This window comes from Saccostrea cucullata, unplaced genomic scaffold, assembly GCF_032062105.1.
Source record: "Saccostrea cucullata isolate Sc308-1 unplaced genomic scaffold, CSIRO_AGI_Scuc_v1 ctg7077, whole genome shotgun sequence".
Classification (NCBI taxonomy): Eukaryota; Metazoa; Mollusca; class Bivalvia; order Ostreida; family Ostreidae; genus Saccostrea; species Saccostrea cuccullata.
In genome coordinates, this window is record NW_026927952.1 from 21,900 (window position 1) to 33,033 (window position 11,134).

Below are 11,134 nucleotides of genomic sequence, written 5' to 3' on the forward strand. Positions count from 1 at the left end.
TATTATATAAATTACATGAATACATGATAGGTATGACCTAAGGATAGCCTATAAAACATTTTTAAAAAGTTTATTTCCAATGGGATCATCAAATAAAAATATGGAATTTAGGCAGGGTAATTTCATGAATATAGCACAAGACTTTGAAAAATGACATTTTCCCATAATAAAATGTTTACCTTAAAATTATCACAATAATGCTTATTAAACTAAATAAATTAAATAGACAATAAAATTAGATAAGTCATCCAAGTATATATATCATTAGCATTTGTAGATGAAAAAGATCTTTCAGCTTTCTGCTTAAGATTTTTGTTTAGCATTCACCTTGATTTCAAGTGGCAATGCATTCCGGTTTTTAATAGCATTATAGAAAAAACATGAAGACTCCCTATTATCTTAGGAATAAGAAAATTCTAATTTTTAGCAGTTCTTGTAATAATCCTTGTATTATCCTGACAGTATAAAATTATCATGGAGATAAGAGATAAGCTGATGCATTCTTATGATACACATGTATAAATTAAAAACACGGTTTAAATCTTAATTGTTTAACTCTAGCCTCCACTCTTAACATATTTAGAGGGTATAAAATATTGTTAGAAATACTCTCTCTTGTTTATTCTACAATACCAAGTAGAACAGGCATATTCAAAGTAACATTGTATCAAGGCAGAACATAGGGTCTTTCTAGACTGTGTACTAAGACAGGATGCGTTTCTATATAAAAAATAAAGTCTGGCATTAACTTTTTGTATAATGCTTTATACAATATTTTCACACGGAAGAAACTTGTCGATACAGATTCCTAAATATCTACACTTTTAGAACCTTTCAGAACCTTGCTAGAGTTTGGTCTTGTTAGATAAGTGAAAATACTTTTGAATAGGAAACATTACTTGGTTTGGATAGAACTTGCTGCTAAATGGAATATACATAAAATTAACATGAATGCATTGAGGGTAAAACAGTATTGCCAGTAAATTTTTTTACTGCAAAAGATCAACAGCATTAAAAAATTCTTTTGAAAAATTCTCTTCAAGGTAGTACTTTTGTATGTATGTATATATATATATATATATGCACTTGGCATACAAGTATGTAAAAAAAAATTGTAAATATATTAATTTATCATCACTTTTTCTGTCAGAAAAAGCATTATTATTCATTGTTAAACATGTGTTCATCATTAAACTTGTATAAAACATCGTTTGAAATCAAAATTGTACAAGCAGTCTGTCAGCATTCTTTTGGTACTCTCTAGCAGTATAATTGAAATAATATATGAAAATGAATTTCATCTATTAGCAGATGTTATATCCTAAAACAAGGATTGTATTTTGGAGTAATGACAAATTTGCATGACAGTAACTACTAGTATCCTTTAAATATCACACATGATGTTTGACACGAAAGATTTTGTGAAACTGTTCCAAGCAAAGAATGGTTAGGTTTTTGTTGGGCGTTTTGTGTCTTATTTTCCCTTTACAGGTAGATTCCTCCGGAATAAAACCACACCCCTTTGTGAAAGGTAGGTTTTATCTGAAACATACATGTACCTGAAATATATGTTATAACTTTTTGTTAATCGTCATTAATTTTGTACGTAAAGTTTTCTTTTTTCCTTGACTAGTTTTATATATTTATAAGCTGTAAAAATTTTTTTTTTAATTCTTACATGATGAATTCTTTCTTTGATAATTTACCTGTTGAGAAAATGAAATGTAAAAAAATAAATCATTAAGAATTGAACACTTTCACTTATTTCACAACTTAATTTTTATTTTCAAGTAAATTTCTTTAGATGAAGTTGATACTTTCCTGAAGCATGTCCCTTGGGAGCATACTGAAATGTCGGCATCCCTTGATGGCCCCATGATTCTTACACTGAAATCTAAATACAAACTGGACGGAGGAATTGTCTTCTCGAAAAAGTGTAAGTTTGTTTAGCGTGTATAAATCAGAATACATGATAAAGCTATTTATATATTTACACTTTTCAAAATAATCTTTGGTTTGCAGTTTTAACCAAATACAAAGATTGTGCTGACATTTTAAAAAAGAAACCAAATCGGAGAAATAGAGATGGTGTGTACACAATTTACCCTAAAAAAGGAATGAAAAAGAAAGTATTCTGTGACATGACAACAGACGACGGGGGGTAGACGGTACGTATAGTGAATCAACATTGTATCAGCCAAAATATTCTTATTTTTTCTACCAGTCTTGTAGAGTAGGATCCCCCCCCTAAAATCTCTCCCTCCCCCCCAGAAAACTGGGATTTCCCCTATGGAGATCCTACACCAGAGTCAATTTTCCGGGGGGAAATCCTACTCTTTGTAGTAGTTATAGCGTGCGATTTCCCCCAGAGCCAATTTTCCTCCAATGAAACATAGTTGCTCTACTTATTTTTGGGAAGGAATGGTTGGCACATTGCTACATGTACAAGTGTCCCAGTTCTTCAAAATGGTGCTCAGATGTATTGAACATACGTACACGAAAAATGAACATGAAAATTTTTAAAATCGATTTTTTCTTGGCTACCGTCAGACCATTTTTTTTAAATCAAATAAATTGATGAAACTGGAGAGGACTATACGTTTCCTCTGCGTCTGTCCGTCCGTCGATTTGTCAAGCTGTCCTTCTGTCTGTCTGTGTGCCCAAATGGTTTTCCGGACTTGAAGACATTGAGCTGACTTTTGGTATAGTAGTATACTAGTATCTTGATGAGTTAACGTTCAAGTTTGCATTTTGTTTCGCTTCAATGTTTTAAAGGAATTACGATCTTTTCAATTTTTAACAGTTTTCCGCAATATTTTTTCTGAACAATTGGAGATGTTGAGCTATAATTTTGGTAGGTGAATTTCAAGTTTGCATTTTTAGAATGCTTGTTACTCATGAATTCTGCAATGTGAATATAACATGTCAAATATGAAAATCCATAAGGATTGACAAATTAAAAAATCTGGAAGAGGCATCCTTTCTCATCATAACTATGTACTAGTTCGCTGTTTTAATACCCAGTAGCAGAGGAGGAGCTTTTAAAAGAAATAATGCATTTTTACTATATTATCTATATAGCCCCGCCCTAGCACTAGAGCCTCTGACCCAGGGGCCATGAAATTCACAAATTTGGTAGAGGACTCTGATTATCATCATGCAAACAGTTTGACTGCTTCCAGGAGTAAAGAAGAGGCTTTTAAATATGGATTTAATTCTATTGATTTTGGCTCCACCCCTGATGCCCAAGGGGGACAGGGACCATGAAATTCACAATTTTTGTTCCCCTTCATCCATGCTTTATGACAAAATTGGTTGACATTGGTTGAGTGGTTGCAGAGGAGATGAAAATGTTCAAATGTTAACGCACCACGTACAACGCACGACGACGGACGAAAACAGATAGCAAAAGGTCACCTGAGTTTACTACAAAAAACCTTAAAAATTACAAATTGAGTCCTATATAAATTAGTAAAATGAACAATTTAAACCCCAAAATGTTTAAATTTTTCATTAAAAATTTCACAAAAATGGGATTTAAGGAGATTTACAAAAAGCTGTACAGATTAATAAGTATGGTTACGGAAAGGTGGAAATTTGAACATCATAGTAAGTTTACAATTTCTTAATATTTTGGAAAGTTTATTATTGTAATCATTTACAAACAAATAGGTCCAAAAATATATACTTTTCAGACATTTATTTTTTGTTTTTTTTCGTCAAATTTTAAGAATATTTACATTTCTTTTGAAATGCTATATATTTTGGCTGAGATTCCATGATTTGAAATATATGCTTAGAAAATTCTTACAACATAAGTCGAAAAAAAACCCCACTCAGTTTGTCAGTTATTATTATTTTTTTTTTTACAAAAATATTGCGGCTGTGGTTTATATTGACTCTATAACGAGGGGGAAAATCCTACTCTGAGAAAGAAAGAGGGGGAAATTTGGCTCTGGTGTGAGATTTCCCTTTGGGGGGAAATCCTACTCTAGAGCACGATTTCCGGGGGGGAAAGCTGGCTATGGGGGAAATCCTACTCTACAACACCGGTATGGCACTGTGTGTTGGGAGGAGGGTTCGGTGAGAGCTGTTTTGGTGGATGTCAATTTGTTGTTTAATTTTTGGACTTCAATTAGCGAGCATTGAAGACAACTATATTTCAAGAACTGGAACAAGAGGCCCACGGGCCTTATAGGTCACCTGAGTAACATGTAACAACTATCCAACAACTGAATTTGGTTTGACTATTTTAAACCAAATGCCTTGAAATTCACAATTTTGAAAGAGGCACCATTGTTTATCATAACTATACATTTAGCATGCTTAATTTGGTTATTTAATACCCAAAAGGAGATCAGAGTAACAGAGAGAAAATGCATTACCACTTTATAACCACAGTTGTACACACCAACCAAAAGGAACCACTGACCCTGGGGCCACATATTTTAAAATTTTAGAAATTTTATAAATTTCATTTCATCAGAAATGGGTGATTAATATCAAAGAACGGATTTCAAGGTATTACTTTATTTTCAGACTATGTAACCCCCCCCCCGCAGTACCCCTAACGCAGGGGCCCTGATATTAACCATTTTGGAAGAGGCATCTTTCTTCATCCTATATATATACTTAGATCATTGGCATTATACCAAGGAGCAAAGGAAAATATTTCCAAAGAATTCATGCGTTTTCACAATATAATCATTATAGAGCCCCACCCTAACACCAGAACCCCTGACCCAGGGGTCATGAAATTCACAAATTGGGAAGAAGCATCCTTCCTCATCATAACTATGTACATAATTCAGTGGTTTTATAGCCAGGAGCATAAGAGACGATTTTTAAAAAAATTATGCATTTTCACTATATAATCAATAGAGCCCCGCCCTAACACCAGAACCCCTGACCCTGGGGCCATGAAATTCACAATTTTGGAAGAGGCAATCTTATTCAACATAACTATGTACTTAGTTAGCTTATTTAATGCCCAGGAGCAGAGAAGAAGATTTTCAAAGTAATAATGCATTTTCACTATATAACCTGTTTAGCCCCGCCCTAGCACTAGAACCCCTGACCCTGGGGCCATAAATTTCACAATTTTGGTAGAGGACTCAATGCTGAGTACAATCATACCAACAGTTTGACTGCTTGATGTCCCGGAGTAAAGAAGAAGATTTTTAAAGTTTGCACTAATTTTAGTGGTTTTTGCCCCACCCCCATTCCCCTTTACCCATAAATGCTATATGCCAAATTTTGTTGAAATTGGTTCAGTGGTTTCAGAGAAGAAGCTAAAAATCTTCTAATGTTAACGCACAACGCACGGCGAACGACGACGGACGAAAACAGATAGCAATAGGTCACCTGAGTTTACTCAGGTGACTTAAAAAGACTAATTTAGAGTTTATTTAGAAATCTCAGAATACTAGTAATGGAACATATTTTTTTTAAAGTGTAAAACTCCTTCGTAAGTTGTTGGTTTGATGTTTCATATTTTGAAGCACGAATAAAATCATATAGATTGGGTAAATAAGAGAAATCTCTTTTAATTCTGATGCACTTTGGGAGAATTTTATTGCACCTTTATGAACAAGTTCTGAATAATTTTATGATAGGAAGGTTTATAAACTGTAAATGAAGTTTAAAAGATAAAAATTGACTTGAACATATTTTATTGCAATATAAGTACAAAGGGATTGGGCACAAGTTCTGAAAAAACTCATAATGCCCTCTCACTACATATAAATTACACATTTATATTGTCACAGTTAAACATGCTTTATAAAATATTCAGCATTTGCAAAAGTAAACAAATCGATGAATTTTGCAGATATGTATAAATACATATAATGTTGTACAAATTCATTTATTAGTACAGTAATTAACAAGAAAATGTACCAGAATGCTTGATAAATGTTTGAACAAAAGAAAAGAGACGTTCATTCTTTGTAGCATTCAGTGACCCCCCCCCCCCCCAAAAAAAAAAAAAAAAAAAGAAAAGACATATATATCTAGAATATGGATTTTATCAAATTGTGAAAAAAAAAAAATATGTAAAAATTCATTTCTGGCTTTCACATACTTTGGACGTACAAAAAATGTGTCCTCAACTTTACCACATGAGCACAGAGTACTTGATATTAAATTGCATCTTTAATACACGATTATGTCGTAGTCTGGTTTGAAGAACATTAAGTCTTCTGTTACCGTAATCAAAGTCAGAAGGTGGAGCAGATCTAGGTTTTTTATTACTAATTTTAGATTTGAATTTTGACATTGACTATAAATTTCGAGTTTCGGGTGGAATTGAGTTCCATTCGTTAACTACAGTAGGAATAAACGTAGACTTATAAGTTTGTAATCTACATTTTGGAATATCATAATTTTGAGAATTTCTTGTCGAATAGATAGGTGTGTTACAGCGCATATCTGGAAGTTTGTCTATTAAGAATTCTGGTACTTTTGTAAGTATAAGTAATCCTATATGTTTTAAGTTTAAATAAGAGACCTTTATGCCAAAAACGATCAAATGCTTTTGAGAGATAACAAAAATAATAAAACATCAAAATTTTCCATCATCAATAGCTTTTACAATATCGTCATATGATTCTATCAGCTGGTATACTGTTGAATGTCTAGGTTAAAAATCAAAGTACTCAGAAGTACAGAGAGCCGGGCTTATTTACAGAGTAGAATGGATTTCTTACATGCATCACGTATATATTCTGATGAAAAAATTATTTTAAAACTATCAATATAAATGATAAGACACTGACAGTGAGTTTTTCAATCCTAATACCACGGTCCGATTTTGTCAGAATCAGAATTAATCTGGTACCGCAGCTGAATGTAAACAAACAGGCCAGTCTGGTTCCCTCTCCTACTTTACCTCATCAATGACACTGGGGCCAAAAACTTCAGATGGTTGTAAAATTTTTCAAAATCAATAATTCTCTTTGAAATTGTTTGTGTAAAAATTTCTTACCACTCTTCTTTTAAAAATTTTAAAATAATTTTCGATATTAAGTTAAATAAAAAGTTATATGAAGATTTAAATTTGGTCTTAAGTCGTAAGTCCTTTTGTAAAACAGGCCCCAAGTCTTTAGTTAGACATCACAGAAGGATTTTTTTTTGAAATTTTTGGTTTTAAAAGCAACCTTCAGTATTTTCCAGTATAAAGCAAAAGCCACTTTGGGCCTTATTTGGCCCTGAGAATTTCTGAAAATCAAAACCGCTCTGTTTAGGTTGCAAATGCAGTATTTATCACTTGGAGTGTTGGTGACAACGTATCTATTAATCATGACGTTATTTTCCCTTTAGTCAATGTATCATGACGTCATAAAATGTGTCATTTTCCTCATATCCTGTAAATTTCTTTGAGAATGGCCTAAAGTTAAGGTATTTTTTCAATATTTCATATTGGGCACAACATATCATCCAAAATATGCAAATACATAATGAAAGATCTGTTTCTGAAGATCAAAAACATATTTTATTTTTTGGATCGTGGACAGTGCTCATATTTAAATTCTTTGCTGAAGGTAGTTAAATACGCATGTTTTTGCAAATTTCATGAACATTGCAATTTCTCAAAGCCTGTTTTCCAATATTTTGATTCTCAAAAAGAAATTTTATTATAGGAAATGAAAGCACCAAGTGTCTACTTTATTCTAATATATGAAATGGGACAGAGGATATGGTAGCTTATTAATTGATATAAGTACAGGACCATTTAATGCATTAAGTGAACCCACCTAGTTGTTTTTGATGGCATCCGTAAGGTACCGTAAAAGCAGAATTTTTAGCGAGGATTTAATTTTGGCATTATTAGCGAGATTGCAATGATCGCTAAAATTCAATATCGTTAAAAATTAATTGCACTTTATTTGTAAAAGTTTCTTTAGTAAGCTTTTTAAAATCGCTAAAACTACATCTCGCTAAAAATAAAATACCAATTTTTAAGGATAAATCGCTAAATTTGCGTCTCGCTAAAATTTCCACTTATACGATATAATTCTAGATTATTGTGGTAATTTTCAATTGCATGTTTTTTCATATTCTCACTTGCTTAAAATTTGCCCAGTCAGATTCTTTTTTGCTTTTTTGAGCTTTTTGCTTAAGTCTATTTTTTTTCGAAGAGTTTTGAGCAATGCAGAATCAAACCATGTTTTATCTTTTGGCCGTTTAGTAACATATTGTTCAGGTATACTTTCTAACTATATTCAGTGTTGAATGTCAAACAGAAAATTGTTCATCACTTTAATTAACACATAATAATTAACACTTTAATTAACACATAATATATACCGTGAAAATCTTCCTTCCTTACTTTTTAACAACCAAAAATCAACATATAAATTAGTCATTGTTTCTTCATTGATAGGTTATTCAAAGACGCATGGATGGCTCCACGGATTTCCAAGGGAAAAAGTGGGCAGATTTTTTTTCGAAGAGTTTTGAGCAATGCAGAATCAAATCATGTTTTATCTTTTGGCCGTTTAGTAACATATTGTTCAGGTATACTTTCTAACTATATTCAGTGTTGAATGTCAAACAGAAAATTGTTCATCACTTTAATTAACACATAATAATTAACACTTTAATTAACACATAATATATACCGTGAAAATCTTCCTTCCTTACTTTTTAACAACCAAAAATCAACATATAAATTAGTCATTGTTTCTTCATTGATAGGTTATTCAAAGACGCATGGATGGCTCCACGGATTTCCAAGGGAAAAAGTGGGCAGATTTTTTTTCGAAGAGTTTTGAGCAATGCAGAATCAAACCATGTTTTATCTTTTGGCCGTTTAGTAACATATTGTTCAGGTATACTTTCTAACTATATTCAGTGTTGAATGTCAAACAGAAAATTGTTCATCACTTTAATTAACACATAATAATTAACACTTTAATTACACATAATATATACCGTGAAAATCTTCCTTCCTTACTTTTTAACAACCAAAAATCAACATATAAATTAGTCATTGTTTCTTCATTGATAGGTTATTCAAAGACGCATGGATGGCTCCACGGATTTCCAAGGGAAAAAGTGGGCAGATTATGCGAAAGGGTTCGGAAATCCGGCAGTGTTGAATGTCAAACAGAAAATTGTTCATCACTTTAATTAACACATAATAATTAACACTTTAATTAACACATAATATATACCGTGAAAATCTTCCTTCCTTACTTTTTAACAACCAAAAATCAACATATAAATTAGTCATTGTTTCTTCATTGATAGGTTATTCAAAGACGCATGGATGGCTCCACGGATTTCCAAGGGAAAAAGTGGGCAGATAATGCGAAAGGGTTCGGAAATCCGGCATCAGAATATTGGCTGGGTATTCTATGATTATTGAAAATTTCTCTTTCTACCAAAAACAAGCTACATGTCCCTCGTCTGTAAGTTAAACACAGATTTTGAAATCAAAGGTTGAAACACATGATTTAAACTTAAAATAAATTATTAAAATGAAATGTTTAGTTTATTTGAAATTTGTTAAGAAAAAATAACTATTCTCTAAAAAGAAGAAACTTCTTTAATTTTAGGAAATGATGCAATCCATGCTCTTACTAAAACTGGGAACCAGAAGTTACGGATAGATGTGGCCAGATTTTCAGGAGTTAGTGGAAACGCTACATATTCAACCTTCATTGTCAACAATGCAGCAAACAAATATAAACTCACCGTTGGAGGATATAAGGGGTCTTCTGGATTCAGTAATGTTAAAACCTCTAATGTGATTAAAAATAATGTATAGAGAAAAGTATCAAAAACAATAAACTAGTCTCTCTATATGTGAACGGTAGAATGCTCAATTTTCTTTTAGGTCACCTGAGTCAACCAGGTGAACTATTGCTATCTGTTTTCGTTCGTCGTCGTCCTTGGTGTGTTAACATTTGAACATTTTCAGATCTTCTCTGCAACCACTCAACCAATTTTTACATAAACATCTGCGGATGAAGGGGAACAAAACTTATGAATTTCATGGTCTCGCCCCCCCCCCCCCCCGGGGGGGGGCCTGAGGGATGGGACTAAAACCACTAAAAACTAATGCAATCTTTAAAGATCGTCTTCTTTACTCCTGGACATTAAGCAGTCAAACCGTTGGCATGATTGTAATAAACATTGATCCTCTACCAAAATTCTGAAATTCATGGCCCCAAGTCAAGGGTTCTAGTGCTAGGGCGTTAAAATGCATTGATTACAAAAGTACATATATATTATGATAACGAAGGGTGCCTCTTCTAAAATTGTGAATTTCTTGGCCCCGAGGTTAGGGGTTCTGGTGTAAAAGCAGGGCACTATTAATTATAGAGTGAAAATGCATTGATTCTTTGAAAATCTCCTCTGTTGCTATGTATTAAACAAACAAACTACATACATATTTATTATGAGGAAGGGTGCCTCTTCTTAAATTGTGAATTTCATGGTCCCAGGGTCATGGGTTCTGGTCTTGATCTATATAAAGTATATGTTGAAAATGCATTAATTCTTTGAAAATCTTCTTCCCTGCTCCTGGGAATTAAGCAGATGGACTACCTATATAGCTATGATGAGCAACAGTCCTTCCATATTTGTGAATTGCAAGGCCCCTGGGTCAGGTGTACCATAGAGGGGGTCTAATTATACATGTATTGTGAAAATGAATTTATGCTTTTAAAATCTGCTACTTGGTATTAGTCAAACAATTATGTGTTGAGCAAGAGTACCTTTTGCAAAATTGTGAACTTTGTGGACCCTGGATCAGGGTTTCTAGTGGGGTGGGTTACTACTGACTGTTGCTGAATAGTACTGATTAGTTCAAATGCATTCCTTTATTCCCCTACTCTTCCTTTGGGTATTAAGTAATTGAACTAAGCATGCTAAGTGTATAGTTATGATGAACACTGGTGCCTCTTTCAAAATTGTGAATTTCATGGCCTCTGGTTTCAAACATGAACCAACTTCAATCATTGGAAAGTTGTTACATGATTCTCAGGTGACCTCTAAGGTCCATGGGCCTTTTGTTAAAATTAAGATTGGTTTTTACTTTTAGAAGATAACCTGTCCTACCATAATGGCATGTATTTCTCCACCACTGATACTGATAATGATAAGTATGGGGATCCCTGTGCTGAGA

General features: G+C 33.0%; 1 protein-coding gene and 1 long non-coding RNA gene across 2 annotated transcripts; both read left to right on the forward strand.

Annotated features, from left to right (window-relative positions):
- The first annotated feature begins 1,389 nt into the window (after positions 1-1,389).
- On the forward strand, positions 1,390-8,439 carry LOC134275961 (uncharacterized). Its single transcript, XR_009993955.1, has 4 exons — positions 1,390-1,531; positions 1,805-1,936; positions 2,023-2,168; positions 8,384-8,439. It is a non-coding gene; the product is annotated as an uncharacterized LOC134275961 (long non-coding RNA).
- Positions 8,440-9,025: 586 nt separating this feature from the next.
- On the forward strand, positions 9,026-11,127 carry LOC134275962 (ryncolin-4-like; the record flags this gene model as incomplete). The annotated part of the gene is made up of 4 exons (XM_062758243.1): positions 9,026-9,118; positions 9,253-9,352; positions 9,561-9,731; positions 11,051-11,127. Coding segments are annotated over exons 1-4 (441 nt in total), but the record flags the coding sequence as incomplete, so codon positions are not given.
- Between the last annotated feature and the right edge of the window lie 7 nt (positions 11,128-11,134).